The sequence below is a fragment of the Electrophorus electricus genome, chromosome 26 (assembly GCF_041902795.1).
Source record: "Electrophorus electricus isolate QZ-2024a chromosome 26, ASM4190279v1, whole genome shotgun sequence".
Classification (NCBI taxonomy): domain Eukaryota; kingdom Metazoa; phylum Chordata; class Actinopteri; order Gymnotiformes; family Gymnotidae; genus Electrophorus; species Electrophorus electricus.
Window position 1 is genome coordinate 12229957 of NC_137522.1, and position 25931 is coordinate 12255887.

General features: G+C 44.0%; 2 protein-coding genes across 14 annotated transcripts in view; both read right to left on the reverse strand.

Annotated features, from left to right (window-relative positions):
• The window catches only part of rabgap1l (RAB GTPase activating protein 1-like), an 81233-nt gene extending 66396 nt beyond the window's left edge, over positions 1-14837 (reverse strand). For all 6 annotated transcript variants that reach the window (XM_081708606.1, XM_081708603.1, XM_035523236.2 and 3 more), the window contains exons 1-10: positions 14746-14837; positions 9535-9718; positions 9146-9335; positions 8196-8406; positions 7084-7258; positions 6371-6531; positions 5808-5918; positions 4185-4251; positions 2905-3007; positions 1024-1190 (exon numbers count right to left, since the gene is read on the reverse strand). In XM_081708606.1, the coding sequence (XP_081564732.1) occupies positions 1024-1190; positions 2905-3007; positions 4185-4251; positions 5808-5918; positions 6371-6531; positions 7084-7258; positions 8196-8406; positions 9146-9335; positions 9535-9672 (1323 nt within the window). In that variant the 5' untranslated portion in view covers positions 9673-9718; positions 14746-14837. The remainder of the gene's footprint in view (positions 1-1023; positions 1191-2904; positions 3008-4184; positions 4252-5807; positions 5919-6370; positions 6532-7083; positions 7259-8195; positions 8407-9145; positions 9336-9534; positions 9719-14745) is intronic.
• A 1179-nt stretch (positions 14838-16016) lies between these two features.
• On the reverse strand, positions 16017-24705 carry fam163ab (family with sequence similarity 163 member Ab). Of its 8 annotated transcripts, XM_081708546.1 has the most exons (5): positions 23613-24704; positions 22673-22747; positions 22410-22558; positions 18126-18240; positions 16017-17940 (listed from the first exon to the last, which is right to left on the reverse strand). In XM_081708546.1, the coding sequence occupies exons 4-5, from the start codon at positions 18216-18218 to the stop codon at positions 17578-17580; spliced, it is 456 nt and encodes a 151-aa protein (XP_081564672.1). In that variant the 5' UTR covers positions 18219-18240; positions 22410-22558; positions 22673-22747; positions 23613-24704; the 3' UTR covers positions 16017-17577. The 8 variants fall into 8 exon arrangements, with proteins under 8 accessions (XP_081564672.1, XP_081564669.1, XP_081564667.1 ...); XM_081708543.1 differs by having other exon boundaries at positions 22410-22747; XM_081708541.1 differs by having other exon boundaries at positions 22410-22867.
• Between the last annotated feature and the right edge of the window lie 1226 nt (positions 24706-25931).

Here is a 25931-nt window from a genome sequence, read left to right on the forward strand (position 1 = left end):
ACACACGCACACATCATGTGGCTGCTCCTGGGGGGTTGACAGCAAGCCTGGAGGAACCTGAACTTTGGGTTCCTCACTCCTCCTCTGCTCAGCCCTCCGATGGTCACTCCTGAACTCCACCTCTCCCTCACTCAACTAAGACAGCAATGCTCGCATGCCAGTGGCTTTTACAGCAAGGCTAAAAGCCACTTTCTCTTTATTACCTCAGACCAAAACAACAACAACAACAATACATTTACAGCAAATAACTACTCGCAAAATTCCTAACATCTAATAAAGGTGGCAACATATAAACAGTAATAATAAAATAAGAAGATGGCTGGGTTGGGTCTTGGGCTAATACTATAATATTATCTTTTAATTAGCTTTTAACTGTGGCCCAGGCATTTTTGCACTTGGCAATGAAATGACTATGGAGACGCTGAGCTGGAGATGCAGGCAGCAAGCCCTAATTACTTCAGCATGATAATGAGAGCTGGGCCTCTCATTAAACTCCCAATAATACAAAGCCTCCATTTCCTGTTTCGCAGCTTTCCAGGAGGTGAATCAATGCTCCTGAGCTGCCTTCACAAAGACTCCCTTTCCACCTTGGACTTCTGAACCAAGCAGGCGATGCCCTCAGAAGTTTAACAGAAATGGTTCAAGTTATATAAGAACCCACAAAGCTGAGTAGTGAAAGAAGGGCAAGAGCGTAACCATTTTTCTTTAGAGCTTAAATATGGACCATGGATGATACTTCACTTTAAAAAAAAGACTGCAGGGCAATAATTGAAATGTGCACTCAGGAAAATGGATATGGTGCATTGCTTTTAAAAACCAGAAACATCCAACTCTTACTACAGGGATTTGGGTTGTGTACTCAGGCTTTGAACGGACACCATGGCACACAAAATTAGAAACAGGCATTAAAAAAAACAAAAAAAACAAACAAAACCAACTATCCTAATTAGCTTCAGGACTGACAGAGATTGAGAGTTTGGAATATTTGGAATAGGACGCCAGTAACACCAGTGGCGTGGATACCTGTTTCAGCTGGAGGTAGAAGGTCTCGGAGAAGGCCTTTCTGCTGAAGTACCAGAACCTCTCATTGGCTGGGTACACCTTGGCCAGGGCCTCCACAAGGAACCGCACGGGCTCTACCACCTCAGTCACCACCAGGTCTACTGCCACCGTCAGATACACCTGCTTGTCTGGACAGGAGCAGAGGAAAGAAGAGCAAAGAAAAGGTCAAGCCTTCCACAGCACCGTGCGACACGAGCCGAGAGAGAGTCGTAGATGCAGCAAATCAGGACACGTGTCCTTAACGCCAGAAACCGCCAAGTAACATGGAAGAGTCATAGCACCAATTAGGGTTTGAGGCACAACTGAGAAAAGTAGCGCAATACAAGATGAATATTGGTGAATGTTACATTAATTCAGGCCGATTTAATATATTTGTTATCCATTATGCGTATATTAAAATGATCAAAGCTTTCTTCATTTTAATCATAATGCATGTTTTCTCTGTGGAAGCCATGTTAAATTGTTACCATGCGCACACACACACACTATTCAGGGATAGATCTTAAATAGATATTAATGTCGAGGAAATCATAAAGAAAACTAACCTCAGTCAACCTCAGATTTGTAGGCAGCACTAGTCTTTAGGGAGAACTAAATAAACACTGTGTATGAGTCACAAATACCCATATATAATCAAAGTAAGGGCACAACTAACCAAGACAGCACAGCTGAGACCTGCATAGATATCAACACTCTCTAGGGTCTAATACAAACACAAATACTTACATGATACCAACCCTCACTATTAAAAAAAACACTAATACAAAGAGGGAATAAATAAATAAATAAATAAATAAATCGCCAAACTGCCAAAGAGCGGAAAAGAGCCATGAACATGTAACGCTTTTTACTACTGGTCCATACAATTCTAGGACAGAGCAGTGTGTTTGGTAAACAATGGAAGTTTTTAGTGCTGTCTGGCAGAACTGCAAAGCCAGTCAAACCTACAGAAAACGTTAGGAACACGAGAACACTCTACTGAAAGTGGAACGTTAGTCCTGCCAGCCAAACGGACACTTTAATAGAGTCCTGGACATAATCAATACTGCACATAGCAAAACCGCATAAATCCAACATGGTCCAGGGTTTGGCTTAGTCTTGGTTGAGAAAAACCACACAGGTTAATTTCAGATACAAATCACAACCACCACACTGTGTGCTGTACATACTTACACAGATAGATAAAGCAAATTAAATTATACCAGTCTGAAAATGATTTCCATGATGAAAGACATGGGGGGGGGGAGCCCATCCCCCCACCCCCCTCCAAGAGCAGGGGTCAGCTCTCTGTGTTCCTGCCCCAGCAGACTCAATGATGAAGATAGGCTTCCTTTTCTGGAGTAAAGTATGATCCATTAAAGAGCAGGGACCTTTTTCCCCGTTCCCTTTAAAACTGGCTGCTCTGAAAACCTGCCATTTAGGTTTCAATCAATCCACAATGCTCCAATGCTCAGCCCTTCTGATTTCAGAGCTGAAATGACAAGCCTAGCACTATACTGTGTTTGTGCTCTGACGTGCTCTCTATGGGTACCATATATAAACTGCTCTGTGTTGCATATATAAGCTGAACATGAATCAAACATAGGGAGACCGTAAAAATCATAACAAATATACAAATAAATACTTATTTTTAAATTGTTGCACCTGTAGATATGTGCAATTCTCTGAATCTGAATCCAAGCTTGCCAAGCCTAGGAACAATCCTGGGCAAATACATCTCCTGCACCCTTAAGCTTCCAGACTGCAGTGATGCCACTGCTATTGCACATAAGAAAGAAAGAAGAAACTTGGCGGCTGCTCGGCCCTGTCGTCGTAAGCGGTGGGCGCCGCACAAACTCCCACCTTTGGGCGTGTCCTCGTTGAGTGCTTGGAAAGCTGGCGTGTTGGGGTTCCACGTTCCCGTGATCAGGTAGGCCTTCCCATCTGCACTCTTCCCCATGGACTCCTGTGTGCAGTAACAAGCAAAACCACCAGGCAGGTGTGCATCACAGACCACACCTCTTTAATACTGAAAAAGAGGTCAGTCCCAGCGTCCCCAGATACTCGTCCTAGTGTACCCAGATATCATTCCCTGTGTCCTTGGATACTAGTCCTAGTGTACCCAGATATTATTCCGTGTCCCCGGATACTAGTCCTAGTGTGTCTAGATATTAGTCCCAGTGTTCCCAGATACTGGTCCTAGTGTACCCAGATATTATTCCCTCTGTCCCCGGATACTAGTCCTAGTGTGTCTCGATATTAGTCCCAGTGTTCCCAGATACTGGTCCGAGTATACTCAGACATCAGTCCCAGTGTTCCCAGATACTGGTCCTAGTATACTCAGACATTAGTCCCAGTGTTCCCAGATACTGGTCCTAGTATACTCAGACATCAGTCCCAGTGTACTGTTTAGGCCAATCAGTGCTGGACATTTACTGTATTTCTTTGGGACGTTAAAGTTGATGTAACCATGACGATGGTGTGGTGGCAGAGACAATGGCATCTTGAGTGTGTTCATACAGGATGGATTTGTTCAGTATGTTCAGTATTTATTACAGCCATGGACTGAGTTTCATGTACATTTTGTTGACGCATTTGAGTCTTATCTGCCCCAGAAAAGCACACCATATACTAGGATTAAGATTAAGGTTTCTAAAAGCAGTGCAAACTCTCAGGAGGCAGAGATTTTTAAGGCATAGTTCTTTCATATTGATTTTACAAAAGGAACAAGCTGAATTTTTCACTTCATTAATGGCAGCGAGAACAATTGGAGCTGATTAAGCAACACAGCTCGCTACTTTAGTTCTGAGTGCCCTTCTGGTGCCATGTAAAAATATGTAACTAATGAATAATAAAAATACTCAACTGCCATTTTAAAGCCTGTGAATAGCAGGTGAGGAATGGACATTTAAAACAGCGTTGTGGCATTACACAATATGAGGCTACTGGTATAGAATACTGGTCCCAGGGTGCCAGTCAAAGGATAAAAACACAAGCACTGGCCGGAGAAAAGGAGAGGAGCCTTAATGAATGGATACGCCTGTTGTTCAGACCACAGTCTGCAAGTCCCCCAACACAACTGCAAGGCACTTCGTCATCAAGACATAAGAGGGGCTTAGCTAAGATGATTGAAAGGGTCTTACCATGTCTAAGAGGTGCATGTCACTGTTCCGAACCTTCTGGCCAGGACTAAGCAACATGCCGAAGCATCTAATATTTAGGAAAGGAGACAAAAATTATTTTTATTGCATAACTAAGAGAGCAAAAGCTGGGAAATGAATGTGCACTGTAAGTCTCAATCAACAAGAGAAGAAGACTCCGTGGCTTTAACTTGAGCGCCATCAGGTGGCTTTTGAAGGAATCACATACCACCATGATCTTAAAATCTACAGGAAATAAGTTTATTTGTTTGCAGGAATTAATTAAAACAATTGGAATAAACAAACCAGCAAAAATAATACAGGTTAACCTTCTAGACTGTGTATACTGGTTAACCTTCTAGACTGTGTATACTGGCTAACCTTCTAGACTGTGTATACTGGCTAACCTTCTAGACTGTGTATACTGGCTAACCTTCTAGACTGTGTATACTGGCTAACCTTCTAGACTGTGTATACTGGCTAACCTTCTAGACTGTGTATACTGGCTAACCTTCTAGACTGTGTATACTGGCTAACCTTCTAGACTGTGTATACTGGCTAACCTTCTAGACTGTGTATACTGGCTAACCTTCTAGACTGTGTATACTGGTTAACCTTCTAGACTGTGTATACTGGATAACCTTCTAGACTGTGTATACTGGATAACCTTCTAGACTGTGTATACTGGATAACCTTCTAGACTGTGTATACTGGATAACCTTTTATGCTGAGTACACTGGTTAACCTTCTAGACTGAGTACACTGGTTAACCTTCTAGACTGAGTACACTGGTTAACCTTCTAGACTGTGTATACTGGATAACCTTCTAGACTGTGTATACTGGATAACCTTCTAGACTGTGTATACTGGTTAACCTTCTAGACTGTGTATACTGGTTAACCTTCTAGACTGTGTATACTGGTTAACCTTCTAGACTGTGTATACTGGTTAACCTTCTAGACTGTGTATACTGGATAACCTTTTATGCTAAGTACACTGGTTAACCTTTTATGCTAAGTACACTGGTTAACCTTCTAGACTGTGTATACTGGTTAACCTTCTAGACTGTGTATACTGGTTAACCTTTTAGACTGTGTATACTGGTTAACCTTCTAGACTGTGTATACTGGATAACCTTCTAGACTGTGTATACTGGTTAACCTTCTAGACTGTGTATACTGGATAACCTTCTAGACTGTGTATACTGGTTAACCTTCTAGACTGTGTATACTGGTTAACCTTCTAGACTGTGTATACTGGATAACCTTTTATGCTAAGTACACTGGTTAACCTTCTAGACTGTGTATACTGGTTAACCTTCTAGACTGTGTATACTGGTTAACCTTTTAGACTGTGTATACTGGTTAACCTTTTAGACTGTGTATACTGGTTAACCTTTTAGTTAACCGTCTAGTGACACTGGGCTGCTGATATCGGGAGGCATTGGGAGTTCTGTAATTGTTTTGCAAATACGACATTATAAAACTACCACATGCAGGTTTTGTTTTTTACTCTGGCCTACTCAACCCCATGACGCAAATGCCAGGTGAAGTCCTTCTGGGCTCTGCGGCTGCATCAGCATGATACTGTAGCTAAGCAACAACGGTCATTTTGCAGACAGCTCACCTCTCTATACCCAGTTCCTTGTTGGATATCTGCTGCACGGTGACCATTACTTTCTTCTGCACACCCTGGCGCAGCTTAAAGTAGTACTTCTCTCTGTCTTTAGGGACCGGACTGGGAGGGAGTGTGAGGGAGAGGGAGCACACAGTAAGGTTTAGTGTGGGAAAGCAGCTCAGGGATCACACTGCAGCATGACTGCCACTGCTCTAGGGCCATGATGACAGGTTTAATAAGGTAGGAAGTAGAATGGGGAAATTTACAAAAACATGAAGTGAAAGCATTTATGAACTTCTGCAGCGCCTTTGGTAGCAGGTGTGGCAACACAAGGTTTTTTTAAAATAACAATAACTTACTGTTTTATTATTGTTAATAGTTCTTGGTTCATCAATACTACTAATATTATTATTTTTTTGTTAGTGGGAATGCTAATCAATCAAAAGGCAACAAAAGAATAAACACCACATTTTTTTAGGGGGGGGACAAACAAACAAGAAAATCCCCAACCATGCAAACAGTAGTTTGTTTCCTCATAGGAAGCATGAGAACATTATGTGAGCAATGTTGACCTGAAGTTGCCTTTGCCATCATCCTCCCGCACCTCCAGCGACACGGTGAAGGTGAAGATGTCGCTGTCAGGGGACTGAGGCAGTGAGGGCTCGCGTGCGTCTGCCGCCGCTTTGGACGAACGCTTGAAGGCCGTGAAGAAGCTATAGAGAATTCGGCTCACCTGGAGAACGAACAGGCGGGATAGGGGTCAGGACAGGGGTGAGGAGAGAATTTAGCACCTGCAGAGTGAAATGAGGTCAAGACAGGAGAGATCTACTGCCCTGCAGAGTGAATAGGTGGGACCAGGGTCAGGACAGGGGGAGGTCTACCACACTGCAACGGCCAGGTGCAACACACCTGGCTCTAATATTCGGAAGCTTCTGCAGGCCCTGAGTAAATCCATCAGGTAGAATAGGGCTGGAGCTAGACCCGGAGGTCTACAGGCATGGGAAGCCGTTGGATGGAAGTTGGGCGCCCCTCAGCTGGCAGACCTTCCTCTTCATCCTCCTTTATGGCTCTTGAGATGATAACTGCTTTGATGTCTTTGCTCCTTGCTTTCAGCGATTTGTAACAACTCCTAATCTGGTTTTCAAATCAGCCCCTTCAATGTGCGAATCCCTCTCTAAGCATCATCGAGCAACATTATTTTTGTAATCTCTGCATCAGAAGGTTACATGGTATACCACCATACATGCACCGACTCTCACGCAAGCAGACATGGAGGGTCACTCACAGCCTCTTTGATATGGCAGGAGAAGACGTGGATCTGGAAGTCATCGGTGCTGCGGTAGCTCTCGGTGAAGGAGAAACAGTCGCTCTCCAAAGAGTTCTCCTTCCCTCGGGCACAGAACAGCACCTTGTAGATGGGGAAGGAGGCAATCTCTATGCCTGACGCCTGATCCACAATCCTACAGACACAGACACACAAACTAAGTGCAAACTGTTGTGTGTTTTATTTATGTTTATTTATTACAAAAGAACACTTCAAAGAGATTTATATATATTGTTGTATGATTTTTATTTGTTGTATGATTCTCAGAAATGATCAGGAATACTCAAATGAAAAGAGCACGTAACTGTATACACAGTAATGCATACAATCAGCCTACTGAACTGCTGGGAGTATATAAATGAACAGGAAGAGTGGGTGAGCATATAGGGCTTCTTGACTGAATCTTTACACTGCTGCATTTAAAAGTGAGAAAGTGGATCATGTGACAGATGTAGCTGTTTATATCATGCAAAAATACACACAAAGCATAAGCACGTGCACACACGCGCACACACAGCACAACGACGCACAGAGAAACCACAATTATGTCCCTAATCTGTAGTATGGTGTCATCTTAAATAATCTAAAACACTACAAATAGCTTGCAAACAACTAAAAGCAAGTACAACAGAAGCAGACTGAACCTGGAATCCAGCAGGGCAAGCCTCGCATCCATATGAAGAGCATGACTGACATTTAAAAGGCAAATGCGTAGACAAACACAGACTATACATCCATGACTAAAAGCTACACAAAACACTCCTGTCTCCCTTCTCAATATGTCTCTATAAGCTCAGTAAAGCTGAAACACAAGCCTGAACAAACATCTGTCATCAAACCAAAGGTTCAGCCTGATCTTACACAGTACAAATGAGTCTACAAAAATGACCATAAACTGTCATATATTTTATCATACAAGTCCTAACGTACATAGCCAGTGCATATGAATCTGATCACACAAACCCAGTACATCAGTATACAAGTCTGACGTGGGACAGACAGAATATCGCTAGACGAGTGTGATCGTGCACGTATGCGAGTATCTGATTAGTGTGGGTGTGGGGCAGGCGTACCTGACGCAGCCGTCGGGCCCATTGGGCACGTACAGGGTGATGGGGATTGGACCAGGGCTCTCTGCCCGCAGGGTGGCCATGGCGCTCTGGGCCTCAGGCTCATTACGAGGGGCCTTCACCCAGGTGCAGCCCAGGTACGAGAGCTTACTGAACTGCACACTGTCCTCCTCTTCCTCCACAGCCGGGCCTGCTACCGCTCTCACGGAGCCTCCTGGAAGAGACGCAGTATAGGTGTCCAGGTGCTGAGATGTCTCCCCTCCACCCCTTAGCTTTTTTTTTTTAAAATTTTTAAACGATTCAATTAACCTTGCTGGGGGTAATTATTGCTTAGGCTAACAGGACCAATTATTTTGAAGGTTAGTGAGACTGTCATCCTGTTTCATTGGTGTGGCATTTTAGGAGCGCAGTTTCCATAAACACCGAACGCTTTGAAAGTCTGCAATATAAAGCTCATCGCTGCATGGACAATCTCATCTCCAAAAGAAAAAACCCTCTAGAGCAATTTACAAAGAGTAATCAATATCTGTAAATGGTCACTTTAAACAAACCAACAACAGCATTAAGTACACTGGGTGAGTTTTCCCGCAGGCCAACTGCTAGGTGGGTCTCCTTTAGTCATCCCACACACTGCAGCTTCGGTGAGGAAGTTCCATAAAGGGAGACAGGAAGTGAGGGGACAGGGCCCATGGCAGAACCTTCAATCCCTCAACACTTTCAAAAGCATCAACAGGAACTAGAACAATAGGAAGAGAGGTAGCAGACATGATCCGATACTTCCTCCCCTTAACAGATGAAATCTGGCCACTCCTCTAGCTTTGCTTATATTATCAGACGTGAACATGATTCCACAGCATGCGGATTGTTCGGATGTGTACAGACCTCTACTGTGAATATCTACGTTCTCTCCTCTCTGCCTTCAGGAGGCTGTGGGGAAGCAGAGCGGGGCATACCAGCAGGTGTCGTGTTCAGCCCCAGGCTGGGAGGTCTTTTCTGCAAGCTGGCGGCCACGTCTGCTCCGAGGTGCCGGGAGACCCCACTGAGCTCGTCTGGGCTGCCTGCGCTCCTCTGCTCCCGGGCCAGCTCGTCCTCCAGGACCTCCTCCATTGCCCTCTGCAGCTGTTCACTGCCGTTCCATGACATCTGAGAACACAAGAGAGACTGTCAGACAGCAGCCACTCCGGGAGACCCGAGAACAAAACATAAGACTGTCAAATAAATTCCAAAAAGTTCAGAAAGACAGAGAAAGAAGCAAACAAACAAACAAAAAAGAGTAAGTGCAAGTATTGTGTGTGTGCGTGTGTGTGTGATAAACACGGGAAACTGTGGCGTGAGCAAGCACCTTGAGTCTGGGCCGGCCCTCTGAGCTGGATGGAGAGCCCTCGGCACCGGGCTGCACCAGCACAAACTCCTCACTGGTCACCGTGGAGACAGATTCCGTGGAGCCGCTCACCTTTCCCAGCGAGGTGCGGTAATCCATGATAGCCAGGGACAGTCTGCCCTTCCGGCCCACCTCTGCTGCAGCCCTGCACAATGTATTAACCACAGCTGAACAAATTGGCCATATTTATAATCCCCTAATCAAACATTTAACCCTGAACATGTATGAGTGGCACAAGTAATCAAATGCTAATCAGAGTCTGCCTTAATACATTTATCCAGTTCAATCATAACAGGGTGTTTTATCAATGATAAGTTGATGTGTTTCATGCTGTAGCACACCAACTTCAGCCCAGCGGCAATACTCGTCTAAGACTAGCACAGGAAAGTCAGCAGAACTGCTGTTGAATCACAGGGATTACCTCAGGCATACTGTTACTACACACACAAGATATGCAAGACATGGTAAAAACATTAGACATTAACCACAGTCACACACCATTATTTAACAAAGTCACTGGGTTTTGCCAAGCAGCTCATGCACAGGCATACGCAAGGGCCACACAATACAGTTTGTTAATCTATGTCGCAATATTGGCCTTTTTTGCAACTTTTTTTCCACAGAAGCATGAAATATGCAAATGAGCCTTCAAACAGATCTTATTAACATGAGCATCATAACCAATCATAGACATTCCAGAGATGTAAGTATTCCAGGGTCCACCAGTGTGTTTTAATATAGTATTGTCGTGCAATGGATCGTCCTCTGGTTGGTTAAGGGAGGCTCTGAGTTTGCTTAATTTTGCCTTAGATTCTGTTAAATTCAAGGCTTGTTGTCTGAACCTAGTTGTTAGTTGTTTGTTAGCTGTAATTACTCACTACGGGTGTAGTTTCTCCTTGGGCGTGAATTGAGGGGCGGACTCAGCACTTATTGAACTGACTTAAATTCAGACAACTCCGCTACAGACGTATATCATCTGGAGAAGGCTTTTTTGTGCTCTCAATCAGATTTGGCCCTTTTTCTCGCAGGAAGCTGCCCAGGTGCTTGTGCAGTCTCTTGTGATCTCAAAGCTCAACTACTGCAACTCGCTACTTGCTGGTCTTCCCCTAAGAGTCATCAAACCTCTACAGCATGTCCAGAATGCAGCAGCACGACTGGTCTTCAATCTTCCGAAGTTCACACGTTACTCCACAGCTGTGCTCCCTTCATTGGCTCCCAGTAGCTGCACGCATCAGATTTAAAACCTTGACGCTTGCCTACAAAGCCAAAAATGGACCAGCCCCTTCATACATGAGGTCAACAGTCAAAGCCCGATCTGTACCTCGAGTACTTTGAACCTCAGGTACGGCTCGGTATGATGCTTCAGGTCTCATGGAAGACAAGCATCGAGACTATTTTCTGTCCTGGCTCCAAGATGGTGGAATGAACTCCCACTTGCTGTCTGGACAGCAGAGTCCCTTGCAGTCTTCAAACATAGACTGAAGACCCATCTATTTGTGGAATATTTAAAGGACAACTGACACTGCTCCCATATTGACTGACTAAATTAGTACTTATTGTAGGGTTTTGTTTATTACACTGATGTTGTTTAACAAACTCTAGCACTTATTGTTTATTGCACTTATCATTGTTTAAGATAGACCTTATGTATTTTGTACTTCTAGGTATCAGCATTGATCCCTATATTTCTACAGTATTCTAGATCATTGGTATGTTGCACTCTAACCTACTGTACTGTACTAGGATATATTCTATGAGTAAATGACAAAGCACTTTTGTAAGTCACTCTGGATAAGAGCATCTGCTAAATGCCATAAATGTAAATGTGCATACAGTGCAGCAGTTGTGCATACAGGAAGAAAAAACAGAGACTGTTTAACATGGTAAAAGGCTTGCCACTCACATCATAGTGAGACACAAAAGCACAAGGAAGCTGACCTCACGGACACCAGAGCCTTATACTACATTACAGCAGAAGCCAGGAGAAAAATCATAGCCTGTCAAGGGCATTCAGGCGGATATATTCTTTACTGATTACCACACATCATGGTTTACTGGTGTCAGAAAAACCTGGTGCATTGTGACATTCACCTCCTGTGTGCATGGATACATATTCAACCTTCAAAGCAAAACCTCCTGTGTGTATGGATACATATTCAACCTTTAAAGCAAATACAGTGAGACAAATTTGACTGTCTATAAAATGTTTATTTTATTTAGATGTTTACTTCACAGGGACAATATACTTTTTATTATCTTAGCTGGGACCTTGGTTCCTGCTTGTTGTGTGTGTGTTCATCTTGTGTCACTCAGCAAGAGTGTGAGGAGCTAAAATCATGATGCAGTGCTTTAGGGCGCTGGGACACTGAAATGAGGCGAAGTGCACTCATACCTGCGGCGCTCACCACTGTGCAAATGCGGCACCCTGGCATCAGCAGGCCGTGTGTGAAAGGCTCCACACATACGCAGGGCCTTTAAGGCCCATGCTGTCCATGGAGACACACGGTCATGTGCCCTAATCACATTTGTCCAATTGCTGGCCTTGGAAACGGCCCAGGATGAGTCTGAATGCTAACAGAGCAGCCCTCTGTGTCAGACAAACCACTTCATTATAATGACACAGTGCCCTTAAGTTTTGTTAATTGTATGTTTTATGTTAGACAATCACGTGTGCACACACAAAGACACGCACAGACAACCTGACTATTATGCTACATTGGTTTCTAATATGACATTTCCTTATTTTTCTGGTATTCCTAATCAGGGCATCCTACCACATGTTATTAGTTTCAAGGTGACTGTACTCTAAACCACAGGAAATTGATGAGGAATTACTTTATCTCAACAATTCTATTCATGTGCCAGACTACTTGTAGATTTGCTGTTTCTGTAATTAAAGTACTGAGACTGCTAAATGTACATTTACATTTATGGCATTTAGCTGACGCTTTTATCCAAAGCGACTTAGAATTATGACTGAGTACAACTTGAGCAATTGAGGGATAAGGGTCTTGCTCAGTGGCCCAACAGTGGCAATTTTGCAGTGGTGTGACTTGAACCAGCAACCTACCGATTACAAGTACCTAAACCACTGAGCTACCACTGCCCCTGCAAAACAGGGTTTGTGTCATATGGTTTCAAAAAAACTCCATTATATAAAAGAAGAAGGATAAGCATGTTTTGTAAACTCTTTGTAATCTTTTGGAAGTCTTATGGACTTTATGGGGCTGAAACTAAGAAAGAGAGACTCGGTCACGCCAAGACTGACAGCTGTCACGCAGCTGGCTCAAGAGCCGAGTAAGCCATTTCCTCGTCAGACATGTCCATATGCGCAGGAATGCGGAGTGACCAGTATGACGTAAAGCAACCTAATATGAATGTGCAGGTATTCATCAGGGAACAATAAGTCAAACATTTATATTCCAGCAGCACTCGTTGCATTTTTTAAACCCTTGGCAGTAATGCCCAGAAACATTCCTCCCATCCCTGTTGAATCACATACTGCTCTGTGACAGGGAGGAGCAAGCAGTCTCTGTCCAGACAAATCTACTGCCATTAACTTTACATGGGCGCGCTACTGTTACAATAGGTTCCCTACAGGCTGCAGGCCAGCTACAGAAGAACAGGCTCCACAGAGTTTAAAACACATGCATTTTTTCTCTATTAAAAAACACACCCACAGCCAAACATAGACTGTGGTGCAAGTTCTCTGCAAGACATCGCTGTTACCTCATGCCATGTAAATAGTCCACGACTAACCACAGAGAACTCTTAAAAGCAGTTTAGAAATACACTGTGCACAGCTGATATGGAGGCAATGTTTAAAGGGGTGGATATTCAGCTTTTCCCCTGTTGACTATTCCTGTGCTGTCAGCAGTGATGAAACCGTGGCCGCAACCTGTCTAATTATGTCACTCAGCAGAATAAACTCTACAACACGACAAAGGCCTTCATCAATGCATTCTCACATTAAGAGTCTTCAACAGTGTATTGGCCATACTCAAACAAAAGGTCATAGTTAAACAGTGGATATAACACCAACGTGGGTTTTAACATGCTGGTTTAACGTGAACAACACAGTAAATGTTCCCAGTACCATTCCTTATTCAGAGCACCAATCTATAACACGATTCTGTCTGCCCTAATGTGACAATGTAAGCACATCAATACAGCCATCAACACTCTCAGGGATCAACCTTGGTGGTTCTCTTCACGCATCATTAACAGACTCGTTTAACAAGTTTTCATTGGAATTACCAGTGAACGGAACTTCCTCAAATTAGTTTCTGACAGGCTCCTACATTTCACGGCTTACTCTATGCTATAATTTACTTCTGGACAGTTATTCTAGCTAGCTAAGGGACTGGTCTGTCTTAATGATGAGATCTACGAGTAGTCTACAATGCAATTAACAAACCAGCATGTACTAAAATAACCAGCTGGGGGGGGGGGGGGGGGGGGGGTCGGAAAATCAAACATTAGCTAGTACTTTAACGCAACAGTTACCACAGGATGAGAGTTAACCTAGACAGACAGATACCTCGCTACCTGGGTAGGAAAGTAAGACAAGAAACGTGCCCCAGATCTCCACCAAAACCAACGGGTATAGTTATCTACTCAACCAGACAGCTTGGCGTTAGCTAGGGCTTGTCAGTATGGCCCTCCATCTCAAAACCGTGGCGGATATTTTTAATTGCTGTCGTTTACCACTCACTGTTGTCAACACAATAACTTATTCCCTTGCCTTGGGGAAGCTGCCTTTTTGCGAGGATAAACTAGCTAGTTAGACTGCAACAGCAACCTCAGGCGACAAAACAGCTCCCTGGCTGGCTAGCTAGTAAGCTAAGGCAGGTCTCTGTGATAGCTAGCTGGCTAATTAGCTAACTAGTTAGCTTTACCTCTAGCTAAGCTAAGATAAGATAAGATAGTCTGCACTGAATATCCACTAGAATATCCACAAAGGCTGGTCGTGTGAGAACAGGTTAGCTAGCGGGTTAGCTAAGTAAGAAACTATTAGCCTGTTAATACTGGAATTACCTGATCAAAACCAGTGGTTAGTAACCATAAAACACTGTGTTTACGTTTAAAAAGTGCCTTCCATGAACTGAGCATTACATTCAAGTGATGTCAAAGCATTGTGTTCTGTTTCTCAACGTCGAAAAAAGAACTTACTTGTTTGGAGTTTGTGCCTTGGGTTGAACTAACTGTCAGCAGGGCAGTTTCGTGTTACACATCAGAAAACAAACCCCATCCGCAAACCTCATCACTTCACTCAACGTCACTGGGCTCGGAGCCTGCGTCTGCCCCGTGTTTACAGCGCCCCCCTACGGCCTGAGAGGCAATGTGCAGCCGGACTGTCCCAGCACCAAGTCTACCCAAATATTTCAACATGATGTAGGCTACACATTTCCAGTGGGTAGCTTTGAATATTTCAAGCAATGAAATCAAGCAAATATTTCATAATAAAAAAAATCAAGCATGAATTAAGATAAATAATAAATGTTAAAACTGAATGACACTGGTGTGTAAGGGGCTGGTGTCTCCACATACACAAAAATTAAAATTAAAAAAGTAAAATTCTCTTGCATCCAGAACTAGGTCTATATTTGCCTTTATAAAACTGCTACATTCCCATTAACATGTAATTATTTAATTGTAAATTGTAATTATTATTATTTAATAAAACCTTTCTTAGTACCCAAGGACACTTTACAATCAACAGTCTGCACAATGATTTTACATCCAGGCAACACACACTGGTGCGAAGCCACAGCCAATCACACACAATGTACTCTCAATCAGAAACCACAGCCCCCTGGGGGAACTACATCAGGTTCAGGGAAGGGGATGGAGGATAACACCCAGGACAGACACCACCCATCAGACATACTCTCATTCACATGCACTCACACCAGGACAATTTGGAGAAACAATTTCACCCAACCTACATGTTTAGACTGTGGGAGGAAACCAGAGACCCTGGAGGAAACCCACACAGACACAGAACATGGAAACTCTGCCCAGATGGGGACATAAACTGAGACCCCTGTGCTGCGAGGCAAGCATGCTAACCAGCAAGCCACCACGCTGCCTTTCTCTGCGTTTCTACACACACACACGTCACACACACACACCATCAGTCTCATCCCGCTGAATTCCATACCCCAAATGTAAGGCATTACTCAGGGCAGCAAATATGTACTGCATGCTAGTGTTTCCTCTTTTTGTTAACATATCTGACAGATTCTATTAAGGGAATGGTAATTACATGATGGTCTGAACCAGGTAAAGTATAACAGAGAAAGTGAAAAACCAAGCTTCCCAGGACTGTGTTCAGGAGTCAGTGCTGGGAAAAACGCTTGTGTGAGGAACGGCCTTCTACAAAGTGACTGATGCTGTCATAGTTTTGTGTGACACAAAAGATAAAAGTGACACATCTGAAATATGATTATTTGTTTATTTCACATGTTGTGGCAAATTCTACCATTATACAGAGAGTCCAAATGATACTGAATTTGAGCTCTAAAGACGATCAAATAAAAAAAGTTTGTAAGGTTAGAAATACATTGGATATCAGAGAAGTTTTCTAACATTTTAATGATTGTTATTTTATTCATGTATTTATTTTTGCTTTGCTGTTTCACTCTACCTTTCAAAGGTTTACTCCTATTTTATTCTTTTCACATGATAAACAACATTTCCTGCAGGATTCAGATGTGTTTTACTTTAGAATGTGAAAGGGTTGATCTTACAAAATATTTCCCTGTATAACAAATTTTCCAAGCAAATCATGTGTAATATAACATGAAAAATGTAACAACAATAGGATCTTGAAATAAGTTATATTTTCTAAGAACAAGTTACTTAACTGATGCATTGTTTGCTAGACAGTTTTGTAAATATATACAAACCTAAATGAAGGAATAGAGCAGACTATATATCAGTAAATGATCATACCCAGAGATACCCCCCCCACACACACATTTACCCCCTACTGTGAAATCTTTGGCTAGACCCAATCATTTGTACACACACAAAAAAAAAACACTAATTATTTGTCATTGTTAAAAATCAGGGACGAAACCTGGAAAAACCTCCCATTGTGGATCATAATGATATGTAGTGTGTATCTTAAGTTCATTTAAAATTTGATGTAAATAATAACAGACTTTGAAAAAACAACACTCTAAATTTAGAGTCAGAATCCCAAACAGTGTTGTGAAGGTGAATTCAGCATGCCCCCTGCTGGAGATTGCTTTAGAACCTTTAGAGGATGAACGGCTTTCACCTTATTTAAAAAACACAGATATTAATCTTTTATATAACCTCACTCACTTTTTCTTTCTTTGTGATCTTGTTGTTTGATGAACACAATTTGTAAAATGAAGATGAATCAATGCTTTGAGGCTTTGCGTCCCTATACTGGCTTGTCTCATTGTTTATGCACACAGGTTTTGCATAGAGAAAGCTCTGGAAATCGTCCGTTGCTGTTATTCAGTAAAACTAAGAATGTTTCCTCTTAATGTTCACTCTTTTAGTTACCATTTTGTCATATTTAACAGGTTCTGTTAATGCTGAATACATATTTAATTTAATTTTGTATTGATGCAAACATAGAAAATTCTACTAGCAGCAGATGACACTTCATGTTAGATAGCCCTCATAAAGTAAAGACAGGAAGCCTGAATTTAGGATGACCTGTTCCGATCAAACAGTGGCAGGGCCTTCCGGGGGAATCAGGAACTTTCACCCAAGTGTTAGCCAGACTCAGACAGACCAGAGGCTTCAGCAACAGCAAACATGTAAAAGGATTGGATTCTCCTGGATCCAACAGGAAGCAGATAATAACTTAGTGATCATCAACACCTTGGCCCTCATGCTTCCTACAAAGTGTCTCTGATCCCCTAGTACCCAGAGTACTTTGTGCTACAGTGGTCAGGCTCAGAAAGGGCATGTTATTGGCCGTGGGGCTTGGGGGAGGGGCATTAACGCGTACGGCGCTGATCAGACCTCAGTGCTGATGGCGCGTGTGCTGGAGTAGAAGTCCGGCAGGGTGTGCGAGTTCGGCAGGGCGCCGTGTGTGGAGGGCAGCGTGAGGGACAGGGACAAGCTGTCGTGGTGGGCGGGCGTGTACGCGATGCGCATGGCCCCATTGCACGCCTCACCCGGAGTGCGGATGTAGAGCGAGGAACCATAGGGCGAACAGACGGGGCAGAAGGCACCAGCCGGGGCAGATCTGGGTGACAGAGGCAGCGGGGCAACTCCGGCACCGTCCACCCGGGGAAGACTGCTGGCATCGCGGGCCAACTGGGTCTGAGAGCAGGAAGTGGAGTCGGGATCCGACCCATCCTTCTTACAGCAGTAATACTGAGAGACGGACAAGCAGAGAGAAAGAACGACAGAGAGAAAGACAGAAGGAGACAGAGATGGAGGAGAAATAAAGCAGATCATCCTGTTTTTACGCACCTCTTTCTATTAACGTATCTGCAGGCGCCGTTGGCCAGGCGGGACTGCCGAGTGCGTGGAGCACAGCCTGCACCTTCGGAGCTCACCTGGAGTCGACAGTAACACAGCACCACGATGATACACAGCAGGATCACTGCTGCGAGGATTCCTCCAGTTATGACAACAGTTCCCGCTGTCATTCGACCAAATCCCCATCAAACTCTAGTCGCAAAAAGAGGCACAGACTCAGAGCAGTTCGGAAATACGCAGGGTCCCATCAAGCTGCGGAAATCTTACTGAACACAGAAGACAATTCATGTACATGGAAATGACGGATGTACACGGTACACTTAGATCCAATGTTTACAGTCAAGTGTCTGCAGTTTACAGCGTTTACAGTGCTACTTTACAAACAAGTGAAGCTGTAGAAAATAAAACATCACAAGATGGCACCATATAACTGTAAAAACTGCACACATGCAAACCAGCACACAGCGATAAGAAAAAAAAACCTTCGGTAACAACTGCATATGTTAGAATGGAAAAATGCTTCAGGATCAGTTCCAAAACGTATAGAGTGGACATGTATGCATCCAGTTAGCTGCTTCCTGTTTTTGCAGTTATACAGCAGCAAAATCAAATCCATCTGTCTAATGCACGCGGACACACAGCCAATCAACAGCATACTGTACGCCAGTGCAGAGGGACAGAGCTACCATCATGACAATAAGACAGAACGGCATGCAAACATACAGTCTGACCCACTCAGTAACCGATCTGTTTATTGTCAGCTGGATGTGGGATGGCTGGATGGATGGATGAACGCAGAGTGTAAGGATAGAGACATGACGCACGTGTGTCCTTCCGTCTTTGTTCCGTCAGCAGTGGTGTGAGAGTGCTGAACGCAGAAGTGCTGGGTCAAGCAGCACCGCAGAATTGGTTATGACTAGGAGTGCAGATTTGATTAAGGAGCTGGCGTGATGAAACGCAATCATGCAACTGAATAAGGGTAATGAAGGCTCACAGCAGGCTGGCAGAGAGAGAGAGAGAGAGAGAGAGAGAGAGAGAGAGATGATGGAGGGATGAATACAGACACACCTGCTGCCACTTTCTCTCCACATTCATTCTCTCAAGCTGTGTGGGAAAATTGCATCTCAACATTCGTTAGCGCAGAAAGCAAGAAGTCCAACAGCTAACTGGACCCCTTCCAAACCTCAGCCATGTCACAAAACAGCATCAAACTCTTCTGTTGTGTAGCACAAAATGTCAGAGAGGTGTGTATGTGTGTCTGTGTGTGTGTGTGTGTATATGCTCAGCATCACCATCACAAGTCATCACACAAGTCATCCCTACAAACGGATGGACTCACTGAAAATAAAGTCTGCGTTTTGACCCTGCACTCAGGCACTGGGGTGAGCAGACAGCCGGGTGGGGCTCTCCACTGTTGTGCCCAGATAAGAGCAGTAGCAAATAGTCTGGCACAACCACTGGTGCCCGTCACCCCCTGGAGGGCAGCAGCGCTGATAAGACTGCCTGCAGCTGCACGCGGAGCGAGGCGACTATGTTAGGAAGCTCTCTGGAAGCACAGGCAATTAAGCAGGGTACTGTTGAACTAAACATACTGAGCCAGCTGGGTACATTCAGGTCTTTGTGGCCATGTTATTTTAGGTGAAATGACAGAATTTAAGCCACATTAAAATTGGAATTCTAAAACCATAGCGAAGGGAGACACAGGGGTTGGAAGTGCTGATTGAACAGCTGCTCCTGCTGCATCTTGTGGTTAAATAGACATCTTTCTGTTCTGTGTGTGGCTTAGCACACTGTGGACTGAACTGGATCTCCAGACTAAAACACCATAAGCATGAAGCTGTGCAAGAGTCCAAGATCCCCAAAAGATGGAGATAAATGCTTAAAAATCATCTGAAGAGTTTCTTTCATGCATGGGTGTACGGTTCTGACAAAAATCAAGATACAAAAGGAAGTGGTGTGTGTGTGTACACTCGGGATCAGGCCTCATCAGTGTGGTTTGTCTTCAGTTGCCCCTTTTATTTTATTTTAGCTTCGGATTCTGTTGGTCAGCACACTGCAGTTAGACAGTTCAGCTGCCACTAGCGATGTGTCCTCGGTTCTGACCCGGCTGGTGCCAAACTCCACCCCCCCTTCCTTGTCTGCTCTCTCCGGTCTGGGCACTCAGCCATCTTTTAGCTCATCCCTCTCTTTCTGTCTTTCTCTCCTCCAGCATTCTGTTTTTACTTTGTTTTGTTTTCCATACTTCATCTGCTTATTTTAGCAGGCCAGCATGTTCGAGCTGCTTTCTGGAAAATAACAATAGCCTGCCTAATTACGGCTTGCAGCTACAAACAGGGCCAAGCAGAGGAATAACATGCCATAAAAACAAAAGCTGCTATTTCAAGATAGAAAACACAAGGAATAATATGGTACAAGGGGAAGCATAGCCTTCCAGACAAAACGTTTAATGTGCATTTCCTCTCATGCATGTGTGTTTTTGTGTCATCGAGGCTTTTATTTTTATATTCCTGCTTCTCAGATCTATGTGAGAAGCAGGAATGTGGACAGTCTGATGTTATCATCTGCCTTGTGTTCACTTGTGTATTGTGTATGAGAATCAAAATCTTTGTTTCTGACCAGGCCATCACTATGCCTCTCTTACAAAACAGAGTGTAACCTCAACGGACTTCTCTGATTAAGTAATTGTTAGATATGACGCATGGTACGCCTTAACCAAAGCCTGATTTAGCATTCCATAAGAGAATCTAGAGAGAGATTAAATTGAACCAATCTGTTCAATATGTAAACATCACGAGAAAGGGATGCATATCTGCTGGACCTCTATTGACCCCTGTAAGAAAGACAGTCATAGCGTATGATGCATGGACCGGATGTGAAATGAGAAATGTCAGAAGCTACAGTACCGTTCTTTTATCCTGCTGCAAGCTGCAAAGAAAATCATCTGCAAAGTTGCAGAAAACTCCATTTCTCTTTCTCTGTAAGTTTCACCCAAGCTGGAGGCCTCTAAACACAAGCTTGTAAAAGTGACTAATTGACTAGGAAGAGCTGAAGAGTGAGCCAAGTGCATCTCTGTCTCTCTGGCCCTCTGTCTCATCCTCTCTCACAGGGAATGGTCAGTCGATATACTTACGTATAATGTTTCCAGTTTTGAGCGTGCTTTACTGTATACTTTTAAAGACTTTGAAATTGTAGAGATGGATTCCTTTCTAACAAATTGGTTTATATGAATTAAGAGAAAATTATTTCAAAGGTGTTTGATAATTAACATCAATTTAATTATCTGTCCCATGTAAAGTCATTCTGTGACCTTAAAAAATATTACATCACCTGTAGATTATGCAAGTTTTACTTTGGATACCTAATTAAATTTTAGAGCAAATATTTTAATAGCTTAACTAGGATGTATTTTTGAATGCTGGGTACTATTGTACTCTGTTATTCTATCTTTACTGAAGTGAAGGATTGTGGGATTTGGTCTACTTTCTCATCATTTAACACAGCCATGGCTTGTGGCCTGTGTTTGAAGGCTTTCCTGAGAGCAAGTAACCGCAAAGCATTAGTCACAGGGCTGAGCTTCACACACAAGCAAGGCAAAAGGCCTTAATGTGGATCCCAGGAATCCCTGGGCTCCATGCTCAGTTATGGAGGCTAAATGTGAAATGTCCTGCCCTTCTGCAACTCCGGACAAAGCCTGAAATGGGAATCATGGTCAAAGGCTTATTAGAAACATAAAATATACATTTGTAAAGTGTCCTTGAGTATGAGAAAGGCGTTACATGAATGTAAATAATAAAAATAATACTACATTCACATGCTCCTTTATCTCTGAGAACTCGTTTCCTGATTAACAGCATCAGAATTTTGTAAATGTTCCACGAGCACTCTCAGGGCTGAGGTCAAAACCAGAGCCTGCTTCCCATATCCTAAAACTTTAGACCACTGCCCGAGTGCTTATTCTGCACATCCTGTGTCAATCGGCTCTTTGGCAGTGGCCTGCAGGTGCTGCTGGGAAATCAAGGGTCATGTGTACAGAAACGTATTGCTTGGTGGATCGGAAAACCTGTGAACGGTGGTACTCATTCAACGAGATGCAAGTTTTCCCTGCAAATCGCTGGATTTGCTCTCTATCTGTACTGGGAGAGACACACAGAGCTACGGACAGCTGAACTGTCTCATATACATGTTGTTCATGTTTCCTGCTCTGTTTGGATATAGAAACACCAATACATATGGGCCCTCGTGTTCAAGACAGAGGGCAGCGACCCAGCCTCAAATCCAGATCTTCAAGGTGGCAAACGTGTGCTCTGACCAGCAGACCAAGGAGCCAGACTGCTGGGATAGTAGCCAGAATACGCATTTACCTTTTCAGTGACGATATCTCTTACCCTGCCATCTTCCTCCGAGGTTGAAACAGCCTGGTGTCCCTTTCATCCAGGGTCACACCCATGCCCCTAACCAGGGTCTTCACAGGTCTTTGCTTCTTTGACCATCCTACATCCAACGCCATGTGCTGTGCAGGCAGAGCACGGCCGTGAGAGCCAGCCTGGACTCTGTGTCCTTTGGGTGGCAAACGTGTACTCAGCACAAAGAACTGACTGGCATGATAGGCCGAACACACATTTACCTCCCCTCGGTGACGACCACACCATGCTCTCCTTCACAGAGTGACGTTCTCCGACAGTCCTCTGTAGGAACCGATCTGAAACAACGCCCGTGGCTGTTACACGTACCGTATGGTAACTCGTTGGGACAGCTGTCTAACTCGGTTCCAGTATGCTTCATTGCTTCAGTATTTCATTCAGTGAAAATATCAGCACTACTGTGGGGGAAAAATGGAAACTTAGATGCTTAGAACTGTTCTCCTGTCAGGCACAACCTGGGTGGTTCAGTAGGCCTGACCTTCTCTCTGACTAATGTGCTAGTTGTGCTACATTTTACCGTCATGACTAAGGAGACTATTGGGGTGTGGGGAGGGCTTGTTAAGCAGTGAATTAAAATGGGAAAACAGTGCTAAAGCAAAGCACCGGTGTAGCAGAATGCAGAGCATGTGAAGATGACTTCTCTTCTGTAATTAACATTACAACAAAGCCACTGCATCAATGCCCATGCAGGTGATGTGTGTGTGTGTGTGTGTGTGTGTGTGTGTGTGTGTGTGTGTGTGTGTGTGTGTGTGTGAGTGTGTGTGTGTGAGAGAGAGAGAGATTATAAAAATAATTATAATTTCTAGAAATAAGATGGTCCATCAATACCGAACAAAACCGAACTGAAAATACCGGTTCTGTAAAACCGAAGAATTGCTAATGTAGGCCAAGCTCGTGTATCAAATGAATGTTATTGAGCAACGGCTGGGGGGAAAAATCGGAATTTTTAGCACAATAGTTCAAACAACTGAGTTAAATATTTCTGGCCACATATGCATTTAGTTGTAGTTCAGTGCCGATCTCGTATATAGTCCCCCGACTGTAGTCACCATTTCCGTGCTTAATCTGGCCAAGAGTTCTCATTCAGAACAGCATCAAAGCCGCACCATGACCGCTCCGCCAAACCACGGCATAACATCTTACCTTCGCCCGCGGTCTTTGGTTCAGCAGAGAGGAGACGGTGACTCCGGCACGGGAACGTCTGCGAGGCACAGCACGGCACGGCACTACGCCCGAGCGGTGCCACAATCCCCCAAAAAACAAAAAAAAACTACTTCTCCGCAGTGTTCGAGGCTCCTTCGTGTAAAAATTCCCGTTAGCTGGTAATGCTCTCTGCCTTCGCCACGACACAGCAGATGTTTGAGGGATGTGTGTGGCTAAGAGGAGGTTAGGCTGCGGTTGCCTACGTGTCCGCTGGATGCACCAGGCATCTCGCTGCGGAGGCGCAACAGCCCGGTGATGGATAGTTTATTCAATAAAGGAGGCACTGCTGCTGTCTGTGCGCTGAAATGGTATTAGAGAAACACAGGCTACCAATTTATGATAAGCCCAACTGAATACCACTTTAAAATAACTAATATATAATTTTCTTTAAAAAAAAAAATTGTAAACGTTCACAAACTTTTTTTGAACATTAGCAAAGGAAATCTCTCGGTGGTGTACAGACTTGCGGCACATCTGCACATAATTCCTTTGATGGAAGTGTTTCGCAGAAGGGTTGAATTACTATCTACCTGTGCATATTTGGACAGCAAATTCAGCAGTCGACTTCAAGGACCGTGGACCCCGTGACGGATACTTAACACAGTTACCGTCCCCATGAGGATAAACATTTACGCCGAAGCGGATGAGACTTTGTTTCAGAGGTGATTAGCATTAAATAAATGTTCTTTGGCGAGCCACGACGATTTGCCTTAACTGGAGAAATATAAGGCTTTCATTTTAACATATTCGGTCTATTCACCAGCAAGGAAAATAGCTTTTTTAATGATTAAAATGAGATGAGTGATTTAATTGTTCTATTCTACTTGTTCTCTCCACACCGAAAATCTGGTACCTTGAAGATTCAGCGTCTTCATATCGTTTAGAAACGAGACTGTCGTTCAGACGGTGGTGGAGGCGTGAAAACTGCAGCGCGTATTCGGTATAGTCCGCGGAGCGCGAGGTCCAGGAGCTGGGTGGGTACCGATCTCCATAGCAACCAGCCGCATCGTTGCACGCCAAAGGGCTGTCAGTCCCTGGCTGATGGGATTTCTTATCAGTGCTGCTCTTCTTTCCTGATCCATATCACGCCCGCCCCACTCTCACACAGGGCTGAGCACAGCCCGCGTTCTCGTCGTTAGTAACACGTGTCATTCAGCTTGTGGGGTAGCCGCACGGGTATTTATTTAGCGGCTTCTTTAAGGCATCGCGTCAACTCGTCCGTTTATTCTGACTTTAATGCTGAGACAGTCTTTCTTGTAAAATGGTGAGGTGATGCTGGTCGTAGATGATCGATGACTATAATCACATGGTACTCATACTTCAGCTTTTCTAATCCTTACATCTTTGTCAATCACTTATAACAGCAGGCTCCACACAGGATAGTAGAAGTGACCAGTATGCTTTCTACTGACGATAAACCACATAACAGTGGACAGTTTTTGGTGGTCTCCCACAGGCTCTGGTGGAGGGCCACTGTTTGCTGGAGCTGCATCTAATATCAAAAGAGTGCCGTCAGGAGTGAAGGGGACATCTGTCAAGTTACTGTAGCACGAGCAAAAAACTGCAATTTAAATGTTTGGACTTTAACATTTGCACATCTGACATTTTAATGCAATCAGTGACCTAAGGCTGGATTTTATAGCTTCAGCAAATTCTCTTTCCTGCCATTAAAGGATATTTGTCTTGGCTTAGTTGTTTTCAGCTGTTTAAAACCATGAATGCTGATGTCACCACAGATCCACAATGTCACAGATCCACAATACTGTTTTTTCAATCTTCCATCCAGACGTCACAGCTTGACCCAGACTTCCTTTCCACGTCTTCAATTCCATTCTGTACACACACTTTTTGAGACCTGACCACACAGCGCGTAGTAAATGAGGCAGTCCTTCAGCTGAGGTGGTCTTAAAGAAGCCGTCTGGCCTCCCGTGGGTCTGGCGCAGGCACGCTCATTAAGTTCTCATCAAACCAGCACCGGGCTGAGCGGAGGAGACCCAGCAGGGCGGGCTGCGTCCCTCGGCTGGGCTGCTCGCCTGTCTCAGATATGGAGTTATGGGTGCAGTTGGATTAACGACATGCCATTAGGGTAATTTAATATTCCCCAGGCGCCGAGCGGAGCAGTGAACCTCCCACGGTGACCACTGCATCAAGGTGAATATTGCAGAGACGAGGGCGGGAGGAAACAGACGGATGCATTACTGCTGCTTAAGCGCCTAGATACACAGCCCCCAAGGCTCAACACATCCACGCGGCTAACCT